Source organism: Ceratotherium simum, chromosome X (assembly GCF_057802395.1).
Source record: "Ceratotherium simum simum isolate JZ-2026a chromosome X, ASM5780239v1, whole genome shotgun sequence".
NCBI classification, from domain to species: domain Eukaryota; kingdom Metazoa; phylum Chordata; class Mammalia; order Perissodactyla; family Rhinocerotidae; genus Ceratotherium; species Ceratotherium simum.
This window is the reverse complement of record NC_141940.1, coordinates 82,242,525-82,262,265: the sequence shown is the minus strand read 5'-3', so window position 1 is coordinate 82,262,265 and position 19,741 is coordinate 82,242,525. Positions and strand designations below refer to the sequence as shown.

General features: G+C 37.9%; 1 protein-coding gene across 1 annotated transcript in view; it reads left to right on the top strand.

Moving 5' to 3' along the window:
- Positions 1-19,741, top strand: part of FAAH2 (fatty acid amide hydrolase 2) — a 201,152-nt gene that overhangs the window by 176,852 nt on the left and 4,559 nt on the right. Inside the window, 1 exon segment of the mRNA XM_087426432.1 lies at positions 9,707-9,803. Coding sequence (XP_087282558.1) covers positions 9,707-9,803 — 97 coding nt within the window.

The following is a 19,741-nucleotide window of genomic DNA, read 5'->3' as shown; positions in this document are numbered from 1 at the left end:
AATTAGCAACCAAAAAACCACCTACAAAGAAAAACCCAGATCCAGATGATGACACAACTATATTCCACCAAACTTTCAAGAAGAATTAATAACATTTGTTTAGAAATTCTTTCAAAAACTAGAAGAGAAGGGAGCAAATCCCAACTCATATTATGAGGCCAATATTACCTTAATACCTAAAGGAGACAAAGACATCACACAAAAAGAATACTACAGATCAACATATTTTATGAATATGGTCTTAAAAATCCCCAAAAAGTACTAGCAATCCAAATCCAACAATATGTAGAAAGAAGTATATACCATGATAAAGTGTAATTTATTCCAGGAATAAAAGGTTGGTTCAACTTCCAGAAATCAATTAATTTAATACATTATATCTATGGAATAAAGAGAAAAAATTACATGATCATCTCAATAGATGTAGAAAAAGCATTTGACAAATACAACACTATTTCATGATAAAAACACTTAAAGTAAGACTAGAACAAAACATACTCAAACTAAAAGGGGACGTCTAAGGAAAACCCATAATTTAAATCATAATTGTTTATAAAAAGTGAATACTTTCATCCTAGGACCAGGAAGAAGATGAGGATGTCTGCTCCTGCCAATTCTATTCCAATTGCACTTGAGGATGTAGTCAGTAGATTAGACAACAACAAAAAAAGAGAGAGAGAGGGAGAGAAAAAGGTAGGGAGGGAAGAAGGCAAAAATGGAAGAAAGGAAGAAATGACATTAAGATTGAAAAGGAGTAAAACTATCTCTGTTCACTGATGAAATGATCTTGTATATAGAAAACCTAAGGAAACTACTAAAAAACTAAAAACTATTAAACTATTAAATTAATAAATGAGTTAAGTTTACAGGACACAAGATCAATATACAAAAATCAACTTTTTTTGTACACTTGCAATGAACAGACCAAAATACTCAGAAATAAACTTAATGAAAGAAGAACAAGACTTATGCTCTAAAAACTACATAATATTGTTGATAGAAGTTAAAGATCTAAATAAATGTAAAATCATCCTCTGTTCATGCATCAGAAGATGTAACATTGTTAAGATGGCAATACTTCCCCAAATGATCTACAGATTTAATGCAATTTCAATCAGAATCCTAGCTTACTTTTTGTAGAATTTTACAAACTGATTTTAAATTCATATGGAATTGTGAAGGTTCCAGAATAGCCAAACAATTCTGAAAAATACCAAGTAGAATCACATCCTGATTGCAAAACATACTACAAAGCAATGGTAATCAAGACAGTGTGGTACTGGGCCAAAGATGATTGATGATAGAGAGATAGATAGATAGATAGATAGATAGATAGATAGATAGATAGATAGATAGATAGATAGATAGATAGATAAATGGAATAAAATTGAAAGTCCAGAAATCAACCCACACATCTAAGGTCAAGTGAGAATCCACAAGAGTACCAAAACCTTTTAATGGGTAAAGAATAGTCTTTTGAACAAACTGTGTCAGAACAACTGCTTGGCCACATGCAATAGAATGAAGCCACTTGCACCACATCGTATTAAAAGAAAAAACACTCGAAATGTATCAAAACTAAATGTAAGAGCTAAAACTATAAAACACTTAGAATAAAACATAGGGTAAATGTTCATAACCTTGGATTTGGCAAACAATTCTTATATATGACACCAAAAGCATGAGCAATAGGAAAAAATAGATAAATTGGAATTCATCAAAATTAAAAACATTTGTGATCAAAGAACACCATCAATAAAGTGAAAAGAAAACCCACAGAATAAAATAAAATATTTTAGAATGGTATAACTGATAAGGGACTTGTAGCGAGAATATATAAAGAACACTTAAAAATCAATAAGAAAAAGACAACATAATTTTTAAAATGGCCAAAGGATTTGAATAGATATTTGTTCAAGCAAAATATACAGATGTTTAGTAAACACGTAAAAAGATGCTTGACATCATCTATAAGTATACTAAAAAACATTGAATCGTACATTTTAAATGAGCAAATTGTATGGTGTGTGAATTATACCTCAACAAAGCTGTTAAAAAATCCATAAACCCATATGACCACTCTTATGTTTTTACCCAAGATAAGTTTATATTTCCACACACAGACTTGATGAATGTTCATAATGGCTTGATTTGTAATAGACAAAAACTAGACTATACAACAATAAAAATAAACTATTGATAAATATAATAGCAGGGATAAATCTCAAAATAATTATGCTGAGAAACAGAAGACAAAAAAGTATTTAATGATGATTGAAATTGTGTAAGTTGTATAAAACACAAACAAATTTATACTGAGAGAAACCAGTAGATGAGGGTTCCTTTTCTCCACATCCTCTCCAACATTTGTTATTTTTGTCATTTCCGGATAGGATGGTATAATGAGACATTGCTAAACTTAAGTGTGTCTAGTTTTGGCTTTCTAAATTTTTTACATGGAGACAAATGGTACTTGGGTCTGTCAAAAGACATGTTTTGTATCACATTAAAAAGTTTGCTGTAAAGAGAAATATGATTCTAGAAATTATGAAATGTGTTTATGGGTTTGCTAATCTACTACAGTTTGCTAATATATTATAGACAGTTCACAATTGCCTGCATCCTACTTTTCATTGAAAAGCAAAAATTACAAATAGTTGAAAAGGTTGGAAGAAGAGCTGAGAATACAAAATGAACCAAAGAGAAAATGTCAAAACACTTAGAGTAATCATAAAGTAACTCTATGCAAACTGTGTGAATTTATGCTGAAAGAATGCAGGCAAACCAGCAGATGCCCCTTTGAAAGATGAAAAGCAATGAAACTCTCATGAGAACTTTCTCCTACTATGGAAGGATTTACTATAACTTCTTATTTTTCAAACTATGGCCACAGACTGTTGATAAATTATGATTAACATTTATTTAAATAGAAAATGTACATGGTATCTAGATTTATCAATATAAATAGATAACATATATCTTCAATTGTTTCTATAATTCATAGATTCATTATTATAAATTATATAAATAAAAGAAAATAACTTCATAAAATACACAATAGAATGCATATGTGAAAAATAGGAAAAACATGTCAGAATTTTAAATTTTTATTTCAGTATTTATATGGTTTTATATAAGTAGGTATATGCTGGACCATAATATACACTATATTTTTTGCTGTGGAACGATCCAACATGTTTAAAAGCCACTGCTTTTATACCACAGTAAATTGAGCAACAGAAGAGTCTATGCAGCCAGATGGAGAGGCCAATGCAAGAACCACCACCCTTTCTGTCCTGTACAGACACAATGATAACTCCTCAAGGCGAGGCTGTTAGCACTTTCTGATAGGATAATATTTTTTTGCCTTGTCATTTCAAATTTACAGCCAGCCAGCAATCTTTGTTTAAAAGAAATTTCCTCATTTCTTATGACTACTTGCAAGGCTGAGAATTCTTGTGGTGGCTTCCCAGATACTTAGAGCTCTGCCCTCAGTTTAGAAGTTGTTGTTCCATCTTTCAAATCTTGATTCTCCCTATTCAACTTAGAGCAACCTTCTCCAGCAATAATGTGGGGATCTTGTTGCCTCTGCCTGTTGAGTTTATTTATGACAGCTATTTTGAATTCTCTGTCATTTAGATTATAAATTTCTGTGACCTCAGGGTTGGTTTCCAGAGACTTGTCATTTTCCTTTTTCTCTGAATTGTTATTGTAGTTTTTCATAGTGTTTGATGCACTAATTCTTTGCTGGTGCATTTGTTGTAGTATCAGATGGCAGATTCAACCTGCAGCCACTGGGGGAAAGCAGCTGTGTTTATGATCCCACCCCATCTTCTGGAAGTTGTGTGGTATGGTGGGTGCTCCCACAGGTCATGAAAGCATTTGCGCATGCACTGGGCTGCTGCCACATCTGCTTACAATCTTCCCCACCACTATGTTTGGTGGATGGGGCTTCTTTGTAGAGTCTGAGCCATGGCCACTTGTTGGGGCCATGGTGGCATAGTGGGCACTACTGCCAGCCAGGAAAGCATTCACTTGTGCATGCAGGACTGTCATCATCTCTTCTTACAGTCACACTGAGGCGTGTTCCACTGGCAGGGCCACAGTAGCATGGTGGGTGGTCCTGCCTGCCAGGAAAGCACACATGTGTGCACACACCACTGTTGCTGCCTCTTCTTACAGTAAGGCCAAGGTGTGTTCCCACTGGTGGGGCTACAGCAGCGTGGTGGGTGCTCCTGCTGGCCAGGAAAGCATTCATGTACATGCACAGGGCTGTCACTGCCTCTTCTTATAGTCATACTGTGGCATGTACCCTCTGGTGGAGCCACTGCAGCACAGTGTACACTCCTGTAGGCCAGGATAACATTCACCTGCATTCTGTGCTGTCCCCACCTCATCTTAGAGTAGTGCCAGTTGCTGCATGAGGGCCAACGACCTGGCTTGCCACTAATGGGGAGGTGTAGGAGAGTGCTCACACATCTCCACTGCTTCATGGGGACCCAGTCCATCCACTTTCAGACATATAGCTGCAAGGGTCTCTCAGGCATCTTGTTGTGCTGTGTAGGTATCCTCCATAGGTCAATGAATGTCCATTTAATTGTAGTTCAGAGGGGGAGAGACAAAGGGGACAGCTCATTCTGCCATATTGCTGAGACCACTCCCACAGGGGAAATTTATAGCTACATGGGCCTACCTCAACAAACAAGAAAAACCTCAAATAAGTAATCTTAAACTACACCTAAAAGAACTAGAAAAAGAAGAACAAACAAAGCCCAAAGTCAGTAGAAGGAAGGAAATAATAAAATCAGAGTAGAAATAAATCAAGTAGAGATTTACAAAACAGTAGAAAGGATCAACAGAACTAAGAGCTGGTTCTTTCAGAAGATAAACAAAATTGACAAACCCTTAGCCAGACTCACCAAGAAAAAAAGAGAGAATACTCAAATAAATAAAATTACATACTGTTTTTGGACGAATGGATAAAGAAGATGTGGCATATATACACAATGAAATACTACTCAGCCATAAGAAACGATGAAATCCAGCCATTTGTGACAACATGGATGGACATTGAGGGTATTATGCAAAGTGAAATGTCAGAGGGAGAAGGTCAAATACCGTATGATTTCCTTCATTAAATAGTAGATAATAACAACAGTAAACAAACACATAGGGACAGAGATTGGATTGGTGGTTACCAGAGGGGAAGGGGGGAGGGAGGAGGGTGAAAGGGATAATTCGGTACATGTTTGTGGTGATGGGTTGTAATTAGTATTTTAGTGGTGAACGTGATGTAATCTATGCAGAAATAGAAGTACAATGATGTACACCTGAAATTTTTTACAATGTTATAAACCAATGTTACTGCAATAAACAAAAAATAAATAAATAAATAAATAAAATTACAAATGAAAGAGGAGAAATTACAACAGATACGATGGAAATACAAAGGATTATACAAGAATACTATGACAAGTTATATGCCCACAAATTGGACAATCTAGGAGAAATGCATAAAGTTTTAGACTCATACAGCCTCCCAAAACTGAATCAAGAAGAAATAGAGAATCTGAGTAGTCCAATCACAAGGAAATAGATTGAAATAGCATCCAAACCCTCCCAAAAAATAAAAGTCCAGGACCAGATGGCTTCTCTGGTGAATTCTATCAAATATTCCAAGAATATTTAATACTTATCCTTCTTAAAACCTTCTTAAATAGTGAAGAAGATGGGGCACTTCCTAACTCATTCTATGAGGTCAACATCACGCTGATATCAAAACCAGACAAAGACAATACAAATTAGGAAAATTACAGGCCAACATTGCTGATGAACATAGAGGCAAAAATCCTCAATGAAAGATTAGCAAACCAAATACAGCAATACATTAAAAGGATCATACACCATGATTAAGTAGGTTTTATTCCAGCGATGCAGGGATGGTTCAACATCCACAAATAAATCAATGTGATACACCGCATTAACAAAATGAGGAATAAAAATCACATGATCATCACAATAGATGCAGAGACAGCATTTGACCAATCCAACATCCATTTATGATAAAAACTCTCAATAAAATTGCTCTAGAAGGAAATTATTTCAACATAATAAAGGCCGTATATAACAAACCCACAGCCAGCATCATATTTAATGGTGAAAAGTTGAAAGCCATTCCTCTGAGAACAGGAAAAAGACAAGGATGCTCACTCTCACCACTATTATTCATCATAGCACTGGAAGATTTGGCCAGAGAAATTAGGCAAGAAAAAGAAACAAAAGTGCTCCAAATTGGAAAGGAAGAAGTAAAATTGTCACTATTTGCAGATGACATGATTCTATATATAGAAAACCCTAAAGAATCCATCAGAAAACTATTAGAAATAATCAACAACCACAGCAAAGTTGCAGGGTACAAAGTAAACATACAAAAATCAGTTGCGTTTCTATACACTAATAACGAACTAGCAGAAAGAGAAATCAAGAATATAATCCCTCTTACAATCACAACAAAAAGAATAAAATATCTGGGAATAAGTTTAACTTAGGAGGCGAAAGATCTATACACAGAAAACTATAAGACATTATTGAAAGAAATCAAAGATGACATAAAGAAATGGAAAGATATTTCATGCTCACATTAGTTAAATTGGTAATTAAGTATTGTTTCATAAAAATCTGTGATCCTTTTTGATCAAATATTTTAAAACCATTTCCATATTTTTTGACAAACTTCCAAAATTCAAATTCTAAATAAAGTCATTTTGACATGAGGGATATTAAACTAATTAGGCTGATTTGATATGTTGAATTACATAGGAAACATTGTCAAATAAGAAGTAATACTAAGCCTTCTTTACATTGTGTCTATATAGGGATATGCCATAAGTCTTCCAGAAATTATGTTGCATTAAAGGAAGTCTCAAACCCTGACTGGACCTCCACACCAACTGGTGATCTTAAGTAAGATTTCCAGGAATTGAAGCAGATGACAGCTGAGAAAACAGCTTTCCCAAGGTTCTGGACCAGGCCTGTATATTGTTTTATGTCCTTTGTCACCAAACAATTTGTTATTCCCTTTGTACTTTTCTGTTAATCATCCTATTGGGAGAATCCTTTCACCTACTTAAAACACATGTCATTCTTTGTAACTCGTATCTTTATACTTCTTCTTGTGGATCTCTTTACATGAAGTGAAGAATTTCAAGAATGGGTTAATGCTTGGCATCTTAACCTAGAAAGCATCCCACAGATCTTTGGAAGGCTGAAAATGAAGGATTGTTGGATTGAAGGATTTGGGCTATTATTTGTCCTGATAGGTATTTCAATGCTTTCTTCTCTAATGCACACAGTGGAATTCTTAGGTGGTGGTAAAACCCTATGAAATCAGAAGAACTCACTGCCATTATATTGATTATTGATGTGTGGATCAAACCTCTTGCTTAGTCAACATATCAAACCACCTTTCTTTAAGTTCTTCTCACAGAGTCTTTTGTTATTAAGGATAATTTTGACTCGCAGGTTGGCCTTTTATTTTTCTTCAGAACTCTCATTACCAACTGTCATGCTTTATCACACCCTTTTGTCCCTACCTTGAAAAAACTTTCTTATTCCATAAATCTCACTGATTTTTGGATTTGTGCTAGAGCAAATAACACTCATGATACACCTGAATTAGTGGCTTGGCCACTATCCTTACAAGGATGGAGAAATTTATCTGGTCATAATTCTGGCTTCTCCTTTGGAGTTTTTTAATCCAGCAACAAGCTTCCTCTGGAAAACAAGACCCCAATGTTACCATCTTCCACTAGGTATCTCCTGCTGATAAGGGAATACCCATTACTCAGAATTGGACACTACCAAAAACTGTTCCCTTTGTTTCAAAAATATTAACGGACTGGAAAAACTTTGTTACCTTCCATTGAATATTTGTAACTATACACTCTTAAATGATATAGATGATCATCAGTTCACTCCTCGTTGGAGACTATATGACTACAACGTAATTTGTCATGATGTATCCTTATGGTGGGGCAATGAGAACTATAATGCAACTGAACACTAGAAAGCAGAAGTGCCACCCCTTAATGGAACAATGTAGAGAATTGATCAAAGTCTGGAGAAAGGTGAGAGCTTAGTTCTGCCTCCCTGTTCCCCAGAGACTTCTCGTATCTTAGCCAGAATTTGACTTACAAAAGTCAAACTCATTTGCTACTTCAAGTGTATAGAAATATGAGATGTTCTTATAGTCACTCGTACAATTTCAGTAAAACAAGTTATCATGCAGTGTGTGAGGATGGTTATATTTTTGACCATGAGGTTTCTTCTTTTAAAACTAATAAAACTGGGCAAGGGATTTATGCCTTGTCCTTAGAAAGTTCTGGATATTTCTTATTATGTGGCACAGATATCTACTCCACTCTCTCTATTAAATGGAAAAGGCATTACAGGGTTGTTGCTCTTGCCCCTGACACCACCATTAGAAAGACTCTTTGCTCCACTGCTTACATACGAAATCTAGGATCCATCTCTTATTAATTAAATAGACATTGGCAAAGCTTTGATAGTTATAATTTTGGATGGATGCTAAACAATAATCCAATTGTAGATAGAAAGGGGATTGGTCATGCTTTCACCAGAGTATATTTCCTTTGGTTCAGAGTAATCGATCTTGAAAAAGCAATCCACAACCTTTCTATTATCATGGCCACTACTTTCAATGCTTTTGTTCAAGCATTTGAAAATTAACAAACCCAAATTGATAGCCTGGAAGAATTTGTCCTAGAAAATAGAAGGGCACAAGATACCTTAAAACAGCTCAACAAGGAGGTAACTATGCCCTACTAGAAAAATGTTTTTATGTTAACCAATTTGTCAAGGTGACACAATAACTAAAACAATAAAGGAAAATATTAATTTCCTGGTTGAAATAGGACACATGCCAGGACGTGGGGAGTATTTTGATCTCTTTAGCTGGCTACCAGCAGGAATAGGGTCATGGTTAAGAATGATATTACAAACTAGATTATTGTTGTTAATCTTAATAATATGCATCATTTGATACTCAAGTGCTTACTAAAACTTGCAAACTCTGCTGTAACTCACTCAGATATGCAGTTAATGTTTGCCAAGATGACCATGTTAGATGCTCTTCACGGAGACAAATTTTATGGAACAGAAGGTTAGAGAAAATTGCTGTTGACTCTTTCACAAGATGGCCCCACTGAGGTACTGGATGCAATCAGAGCAGGTAATGAAGCCAGTCCAGCCTCAAGGGAGTAATGTTGCTCTGCTGATGTTTTCCTCCAGAAAACTCATGAGCATAAGGGAGAAATGTGAAATAAGTTGACAACAGTGGCTCCATTTAGTACCCTGGATTCCATCTTGTTAAGAATATGAAACCGTGCTGACCTTGCTGACTTGCCAAAAGGGAGTTATTTGCTGAGAAAGAACTTTCTGAAGGACTGTGCAAAAATAAACTTTTTCTGGTAATAACACGATGTCCTTGAGTAAGCTAACGAACTGTAACATAAATTGACTCTCCCTAACGAACAACTGAGGTGATTGTTCTGGGCTCTCCTTGTTGCTAATAAAAATTCCTGACTTTTACTCCTCACGGGGATACTTTTCTGGCTGCTGCTGGAACCCGTGTTCCCCAGATTGCAATTCTAAGACTCCGAATAAAAGCTTTCCTTTTGTTTTGCAGTTGCCTCTTCTTTTTAAGTTGACATATTTGGTGTCAGAAACGTGGGATCCAAGCAACTTTCCGCCAGTTTCTGGTGCCACTGTTGGTTTCAAGCAAGGTAACTGCAAGAGCCTCTTGTGTGTTGTTCTCTCTTTGATAGCCCCTTCAGATCTATTAGTATTTGCTTAATATATTTTAGCTGCTCTGATGTTAGGTTCATATATATTTATGCTTATTATATCTTGATGAATTGACCCTCTTATTATATAATGATCATCTTTGTCCCTTGTTACCCTTTTGACTTAAAGTCTATTTGTCTAATATAAGTATAGCTACCCTTGCTCTTTTTGTTCCACTTACTTGGGATATCTTTTGTCATACTTGCACTTTGTACTTATGTGTCTCCATAAAGCTCAGGTGAGTCTCTTGCAGGCGGCACATATTTGAGTCTTCTTTTTTTTATGCAACCAGCCAGTCTGTGGCTTTGACTGGAGAATTCAATCCATTTACATTTAGATTAATTATTGATATGTAAGGATTTACTAGTGCCGTCCTTATTGTTTTCTTTCTGTTTTGTAGTTCTATGGTTCCTTTCTTTCTCTCTTGCTGCCTTCCCATGCAAATTGATGATTTTCCATAGTGGTATGCTTCGATTCTCTTCTCTTATGCTATGTAAATCTAAGGTAGGTTTTCACATTATGGTTCCCATGAAGCTTACATAAAACATCTTATACATATAACAGTCTATTTTACACTGATAACAATTCAGCTTTGATTGCATACTAAAACTCTATTCTTTACTCCCTCCCTTTTATGTTTTTGATGTCAGAATTTACTTCTTTTTATATTGTGTATCCATTAACAAATTGTTAAAGCTATACCTATTTTTAATATGTTTGTCTTTTAACTTTTACACTACAGTTAAGTAGTTAACACTTCACCATATTACAGTATTAGGGTATTCTGATTCTGAGCATAGGCCTATCTTACCAATACGTTGTATATTTGCATATGTTTTCATGTTACTAATTAGTATCTTTCTGTTTCAGCTTGACGAGCTGCTTTCAGCATTTCTTGTAAGGCAGGTTTAGTGGTGATGAATTCCTTCAGCTTTTATTTATAAGGGAAAGTCTTTATCTCTCCTTCATTGCTGAAGGACAACTTTGCCGGGTAAAGTATTCTTGGTTGTCAGTTTCTTTCTTTTGGCACTTTTATTATATCCCATTCTCTCCTGGCCTGCAAGGGCTCTGCACAGAAATTCCACTGATAATCTTATGGGGCCTCCCTTGTATGCGAGAATTATTTTTCTCTTGCTGCTTTTTAAATCCTCGCTTTGCCTTTTATATAGTTTTATTATTATGTATCTTAGAGAATATCACTTTAGATTAAAATTTTGGAGTTACCTATTAGCTTCATGAACTTGGATGTCCAAATCTCTCCCAGGTTTGGGAAGTTTTCAGTCATTATTACTTTAAATAAGATTTCTACCCCTTTCTCCTTCTCTTCCATTTATGGGACTCCAATGATGTGTACATTATGTCCCTTAATGGTGTCTGATAAGTCCCATAAGCCCCATAAGCTTTCTTCATTCCTTTTCATTCTTTGAATTTTCTCCTCTGGTTAGATCATTTTGATTTTTCTGTCTTCTAGTTCACTTATTCTCTTTTCTACTTGTTTCAGTCTGCTATTGTAGCTCTCCGTTGCATATTTTTAGTTCAGTCATTGTATTTTCAGTACCAGAATTTCTGTTTGAGTACGTTTTTAAGTTTTCTGTCTCTTTGTTGAACTTCTCATTTTGCTCTCATATTGTTTTCCTGTTATTATTTATCTGTGTTCTCTTCAAGCTCACTGAGTATGTTTAGATGAATTATTTTGAATTTTTGGTTGCCAAATTCATGGATCTCCCCTTTTTGGGGGCCAGTTACTAGAGGTTTACTGTATCCCTTTGGTGGAGTCATGTTTCCCTAATTCTTCATAATCCCTGTAGCCTTCAGTAGGTGTCTGTGCATTTGAAGAAGTAGTCATCTCATCCAGATATCATGTGGACTGACTTCAGTAAGGGAAATAGTTCAACTGTGAGTGGGGGCATGCTGGGTCATGCCGTGACTATGGGGCTATTGGTGCAGGGTGCCAAGTGCAGGGGTGTGTGGTGGCACCTGCTCTGGGTGGCGTGATGTATGTTCAGTTCAGGCCACTGGGGTCCACAGCATTGACAACTGTGTGGTCCTTTGTGAGTACTTTAGGGGGTCTGCAGTGGCTGCAAGCACTGTTGAATTCCTCAGTGGCACCTCCAGATACAGCATGAGAGACCAGGGCAGGCAGAGCCAGTGGTGTGCACACACTCAGCTGTGGGTGCCAGCTTCAGATGTCTGTGTAGCGTCAGGGGCCTGTTGCATGCACACACATAGTGATAGGGGCCAGGGCAGGTAGCGAGGCCTGGGGCCAACTACAGGCTCACTGGCAGTTGCAGAGGACCTGATTGTAGACATCCTCTCCCACTGTATGCTCTCCCCCTGGGTGTGCACACTGCAGTGGAGGCTGGTGATGGGTTTCAGGCCAGGGATGTGCAGGTGCACAGCTGGAGGGGCTAGTTACAGGTGGGTGTGGTGGTGCCAGGCAGTGAGTGACAGGAGGCACGGCCTGATCCTGGCCCACAAGCAGCTGCAGGGGCCCTAGATATTCGTGGTGCTCTTCTATGGCTACCCATTCTCCTCCTCGGACTGTGTGCTTTGGTGGAGGCCAACAACCAGGCACCTGGCTGGTGGTGTGCAGGTCCACAACTAGCCCCAAGTGTGGGCACAGCAGCGGGATTCAGCTGAGGGGATCTAGGCTGGCATTTTGCACTTGTGCAGCCACAGAGCGCCAAGTTGGCTGCCAAAGTGGCTCCCAGGCTCCAGCAAGGACAGGGGAGGTACTCAGGTGGCTGGCATCTTAGTACCACCACAAAGGCCAGAGATGGCTGCCCATCAGTTCCTGGGCTCTGGCAGGGGCAGGGGCAGAGGAAGCAGAGGTGAGACTCAGGTGGCTGGCCTCCTTTATTCACACAGCTGCAGAGCTCTGAGCTGGCTGCTGATGTGGCTCATGGTCTCCAGTGTGGGCTGGGAGGGATTCAGGTGGCTGGTATTTTACACTAGTGCAGCTACAGAGGCCTGAGCTGGCTGCCAGTACAGTTCTTTGGCTCCTGTGGGCGTGGAGGGTGAGGGGATGAGGTAGGACTCAGGTGGCTGGTGTCAATGAACGTGAATACCTGTGGGGCAAAAGCTGGTGAAATTTCTGGGGGTCTGCAGTGGCTGTGCTGGCTGTTGGCTTCCTCAGTGGTGGAATCTGCTTAGTTTGTCTGCAAGGCATGTCTCTGTGACAATGATTGTTCACGCTGTGTGTCTGCTAATAGTAGCCCCTGCTTTTCTTCCTTGTTCCTAGCCTGCTCTATATGTCTCATTTTTGCTGGTCTGGGTCGGGTGAAACTGAAGTGGGACCTATGTGCAGTGCCCCAAAGGCCTGGAGAAGCTGGTGGCTTACCCTGCTCTTCCTTTTCAGGCAAGAGGAACTCTTTCTAGCTGGGAAGTTCCTTCTTGGTGCTGAACAATGCTGGCTTGGGGAATGGGATAATGTAGGCAAAATAAAGTTGTCTTCCTTCTCTTCTTACATGATTATTGTCAGGTTTTTGTTCCACTGTATTGCTATACCTTGCTTAATGGACTCTACAAGCCTCCCAGAGCTGTTTTCTTTGTGGATAGCTGTCCAATTGTTGTTCTTTGTGGGGGACGGGAGGCTGGATTCTCCTACATCACCAGTTTTCCTCTTATCTGTGTTCTTTTTCTAATACTTTTAGCTCTAATAGGTCGTTAATCTATTTTGAGTGTAAAGAAAGAGTTTAACTTCACTCTTTTGTATGTAGATATTAATTTTCCCAGCATAATTTGTTGAAAACACTGCCTTTTCCCCATTGAATGATGTTGCCACTCTTGTAAAAAGTTATTTGACCATGCCTGCGAAGTTTTATTTCTGAGCTCTCTATTCTAATCTGTTGGTCTATATATCCGCCTTTATGCAAATACTACGAGTTTTGATTACTGCGGCTTTGGAGTAAGTTTTGAAATCAGGAAGCGTGGAGTCCTCCACCTTTCTTTTCTTTTTGAAGTTTCTTTTGGCTATTTGGGATCCATTGAGAATCTATACAAATTTTAGAATGGATGTTTCTATTTCCACAAAAGACATTGTTGGAATTTGTTAGGGATATCATTGAATCTGAAGATCGCTTTGGGTAGTATTGACATCGTAACAATATTAAGTCTTCCAATCCATAAACACAAGATGCCTTTCCATGGATTTATGTCTTTAATTTCTTTCAGCAAGGTTTTGTAGTTTTCAGTGTGCGTGTCTTTCATCTCCTTGGTTAAGTCTATTCTTAGGTATTTTATTTGTTTTGAAGCTGTTGTAAATGAAATTGTTTTCTTAATCTCTCTTGCTAATCATTCATTGTTAGTGTACAGAATCACATCTGATTTTTTTGTGTCGACTTTGTATCCTACAACTTTGGTGAATTAATATATTAGCTCTAAATCTTGTGTGTGAAATCTTTAGGGTTTTCTACATTTCTAGATTATGTCAACCGAAAAAAGAGATAACTTTATATCTTCCTCTCCAATTTCGATGCTTTCTGTCTTTTACTTGCCTAAATGCTCTGGCTAGAACTTACAGGACTATGTTTATTAGAAGTGGTAAAAGTGGGATAGTTCTCTTGTTCTTGATCTTAGAGAGAAAGCTTTCATTTTTTCACAAATGAGTATGATGTTAACTATGAGTTTCTCATATATGTTTTTTATTATGTTGAGGAAGTTCCCTTCTATTCCTAATGTATTGAGGGTTTTTTATCATGAAAACTTGGTGAATTTTGTCAAATGTTTCCTTCATCAATTGAGATGATCATGTTGGTTTTTCGCTTCATTCCGTTACAGTGGTGTATTCCATTGATTGATTTTCACATGTTGAACCATCTTTCATTGCAGGAATAAATCACACTTGGTCATAGTGTATAGTCCTTTTAATATCCTTTTAAATTCTGATTGCTAGTATTTTGTTGAGCATTTTTGCATCAATATCCATCCGGGGTATTGGTCTATAGTTTTCTTTTCTTGTAGTTTCTTTGTATTGGGGTAATGCTGGCATCATAGAATGAATTAAAAAGTGTTCCCTCCTCTTCAATTATTTGGAATAGTTTGAGAAAGATTCACGTTAATTATTCTTTACATGTTTGGGAAATTCACAGTGACGCCCTCTGGTCCAGGGCTTCTCTTTGTTGGGAGATTTTTGATTACTCAATCTCCTTTTTGATCGATTCAATCTCCTTACTCATTATAGATTTGTTCAGACTTTTTATTTCTTCATGATTCAGTAGTGTTCATAGGTTGTTTATTTCTAAGATTTTGTCCATTTCATCTAGGTTCTACAATGTCTTGGCATATTATTTGTTGTTCTTAACACCACTCTCTACACTCTTTGTATTTATGTAAAATCAATGTGATGTCCCACTTTCATTTCTGATTTTAGTAATTTGAGTCTTCTCTGTTTTTTCAATCTAGCTAAAAATTTGTCAATTTTGTTATGTTTTCAAAGAGTCAACTTTCAGTTTCATTGATTTTCTGTTATCTTTCTATTCTCTTTTTATTAATATCTGACCTAATCATTATTATTTCATTTCTTCTGCTAGGTTTGGGTTTAGTTTGTTCTTTGTTTCTTAGTTCCTTAAGTTATAAAATTAGTTTGTTGATTAGAGATCTTTCTTCTTTTTAAAGTAAGTGTTTTTCACTATAAATATCCCTCACAGCACTGTTTTCACTGCATCCCATAAGTTTTGGTATGTTGTGGCTTTGTCATTTGTCTAAACATATTTTCTAAATTCCATTTTGATTTCTTCCTTGACCATTGACTGTTTAAAAGTGTGTTGTTTAATTTCCACATATTTGTGAATTTTCCAGTTTTCCTTCTGCTATTGATTTCTATTTTCATTCAATTGTGGTTGGAAAAAATGCTTTGTATGATTTAAAATTTTTCAAATTTATTAAGATTGTGTTGTGGCATAGTATATGGTCTATCCTGGAGAATGAGCCACGTGCACTTGAGAAAAATGTGTATTTTGCTATTGTTGAGTGCAGTGTTCTCTATACATCTGTTGAGTCCAACTGACTTATAGTGTTGTTGAAGTCTTCTATTTCCTCATTGATTTTTTGTCTGGTTGTTCCATCCATTACTGAAAGTGAGCTATTGAAGTTCCCAACCATTTTTGTAAAACTATTTCACTCTTCAATTCTTTCAATGTTTGCTTTGTATACTTTGGAGTTCTGGCATTTTATTCATGTATTTCTATAATTGTTATACTTTCTTGGTGAATTGACCCTTTTATCAATATACAACTTCCTTCTTTTTCTCTTGTAACAGTTTTACAGTAATGTCTATTTTCTCTGATATTAGTATGCCCACCCCAGCTCTCCTTTGGTTACAATTTGTGTGGAATACATCTTTTCATCCTTTCAGTTTCAACCAACGTGTGCCCTTAGATCTGAAGTGCTTCTCTTATAGACAGCATATTGTAAGATCATGTTTTTTGGTCTTTTTTTTTAATCCGTTCCAACAATCTTTGCCATTTGATTGGGGAGTTTAATCCATTTATACTTAAAGTATTTACTGATAGGAAAGGATTTACTTTTGCCATTTTGTTAGTTGTTTTCTGTATGTCTTGTAGCTTTTTGTCCTTTGTTGCCACTATTGCTGCCTCCCTTTGTTTAATTGGTTTTTCATTCTGACACGTTTTGATTCCCTTCACATTTCCGTTTGTGTATGCGTTCTATAGATATTTACTTTCTGGTTGTTATAGAAATTATATAACATCCTAAAGTTAAAACAATCTATTTTTAATTGAGCCCAACTTAACTTCAGTTGCAAAAGAACCTCTACTACTTTACACCTCCATCCTTCCCACTTATGTTGTTGATATTACAAATTTCATCTCTATATATTGTGAACCCACTAACATAGATTTGTACTTATTTTTATACATTTGTCTTTCAAATCTTGTAGAAAATAAAAAGTGACTTTACAAACAAAAATTACAAAAATACTGTTTTTCTCAGCCTTTACCAGGCTTTATCTCTTTATCTTTGCATGTCTATATGTTATTGCCTGGGGTCCTTTGATATCAATCTGAAGGACTCCTTGTAGCATTTCTTGTAGAGTGGGTCTAGTGTTAATTTTAATGATTCCCTCAGCTTTTGGTTATTTGGGAATATCTTCATTTCTCCCACATCTTTGAAGGAGAATTTTCCTAGATACAGAATTGTCAGTTGACAGGTTTTTCCGCTTCTTTCAGCACTTTGAATATATCATTCCACTGACTCCTGGCCACCAAGTTTTCTGCTGAGAAATCCACTGACATGTTTATTGAAAATATATTGTACACGATGAATTGCTTATCTCTAGCTGCTTACAGGAATCTCTCTTTGCCTTTGGCTTTCAACATTTTCATTATAGTGTGTCTCAGGGTGAATATCTTTGAGTTTATCCTCCTTGGAGTACAATGAGCTCTTTGGTATGTAGATTCATGTCTTTCCTCAAATTTGGGAAGCTTGCAGCCACAACCCAGAAAGGAAAGAGGACAAGACAACCCTTGGGGGAGAGGGAAATATGAGAGGGGCTTACTTGTTTGTGTGATATGGCTCAGCAGCTAGAGGAGGAATCTCTGGGTCAGAGAGTTCTGAAGGCAAGCAGTGGTGTTTTATAGCCCCTCACTTTGTCTTAACTATGGCTAGCATATGTTGGGTGCAGTTTTGTGAAGTATACAAAGAAGCCAAGCTCTAAATGGCTGAAAACATGCTTATTTGGGCTGTATTTAAAGCAATTGCATGCATGAAACTTTGAGTTTGGTGCTGGTGGGCTTTGAGCTAATGGTCCTAGCCAGCTGTGAAGAAGTAAACAACATAGGGGTCAATATACACAGGCCATCTTTAACTCACTTATAAAGCAGTATGCCACTTAGCCACTCTGATTAATCTGACTGACAGAGGCAGAGATCAAATCTATACAATTTATCAGCCAATTAGCTTTTCTTTAAAGTGAATAATAAATCAAAATCTTCAAAGCCTTTTTTTTCTTTGTTTATTTTAATGTGGCATTGCTTTTTGCATTCTGGGTCATATTTTCCAACTATTTCTTCATGTGCTATATGTGTACTTTTTTTCTTCACTGTTAGTAATGAACATCTCAAGCAAGGTCCTGCTTTTCAGTTTGATCCAAGAGCCTCTCTGATTCTGATGTGAGCCACTTGGGGGCACAATTATGTGTCAGAAGTCTGATATTTAAGGAACACTCTGGACTAGGTACCTGCTGTTTGGAAAATGAATAAGTGATGAGCATCTATTGCAAATACCACTTGATGAGTCAAGTACTCAAACATGCTAACTGGGTTAGATTGTTCCATTACGAAAAAATTCCAACCAATTCCTGTCCACAGTTCTTCCTTTTCCAAGTACCTCTTCATCCTTCAAGATCCCACTCTGAGGTTGCATACCAGCCCACAATAAACCTTCGGAGAAGTGCTTTTTCTTGGAAAGGTAAGTAAGTCACGTGCAAGACAGGCTTAGGCAAAACGCTGCTGGTGGTTGGGAGCTAAGAGCTCTCATCAGCCTGATTCTGGAGATTTGGGGAGATGCTGAGGAAGAAAAATGACCATATGAGTCCTCTGGGCTTCGAAGCAGGGACCTTGCATCTGCATGTGTGGGATAAACGATGTGAAAACCAATAACTCCCCTGCCGAGCAGGCTGCAGGAAAAAGGTTTTCTTCTGGCCAAAGTAGCCATCTGGCTTGTGAACCTCTTTTCACTCCAGGCCCTGCCTTCTGCATTGAGTCTGAATCCACAGTTAACCTCACAGAGAACTCAGAGCCAAAGCCAGACCCAGGTGAGACAGTCTAACTGTGGCTTGGGGTCTTGGGGACCATATTCCTAGAGGAGGCAGGAGCGAGGTGAGGACACCAGTGAAATGGACAGAAGTTGAAAATAAATGTGGATAGGTAGTGGTTTCTCTCCTCACCAGATCACATGGACAAAAGGCGAGTGAAATGTAGCATGTATCTTTCTGAGAAGTTAAACTGCCTTCAGGACACGAAGAGGGTTGACCTCCCACGGATCTGGAGGGTAGAAGGTCAGATCCTGCAAAGTACCCTGCTGAGCAGATAACCGAGACAGTCCTTCCCAGCCATGTGCTCTGCTGGCAGACAGTACGGAATTTTCCAGAGGAGGGCTCAGGCCATCAGTCTCTGATGCTTTTTCTAGTCTCAGAGAGATGCTGTTCAGAGTGTCCTCTCTAGGGAGAAGATTGTCCCGACAAATCTGTTTCTTGCGATCAGATTCCTGTGAGGAAGTCAGAAGGTGCCAAGCTTGCAAATGGCAAGGAGTCAGGGCCTGGGCAAAGTCTTGACACGGCCATGCAATCCCTGAGTGTGGTTTGGGGTGTTTGTAGTAAGGAGAAATGGAGAGGGAAAGAAAAGCCTCACACCCATATAAGTTTTGAGGGAAAACTGGAACTTGATATAACATAGCCAGGGCATCTTCACAAGCTGCATTACATTCTGAGAGTGGGTGCGTGGCGTGGGGAAGGTTTCTGTGGTGCAGTAGTTGTCAAAGTTCACCCAAAGTGCAACTGGTCCCCAGGCATAAATACAGATTTTACCCCGGCCCCATCCCCTCTTCCCTCAGTTGGACCAGGGAGAAACAACTACTTGAATTTTCAGGAACTACTAAACCTTGGCTCTCATTCTGCATCCTCTGCCAGAGCATGGTAGGTTGGGGTGAGAGACACAGAGAGTAAGACTGAACTTTTGTGCTGTCGACACCTTCTCCTTTCTCCCCTTTTGCTCTTTCGCTGGAGTTCAGGAATAACAGAGCAGGGGTTACTCCAGTTGTCAATGGGAGGATATGACCCTTGGTGGGTCCCTCCTAGCCCCCGCCTCATGGGGAGCTCTCAAATTCCCCTTCCTCCTGCAGGGAGACACACCTCAGCTAC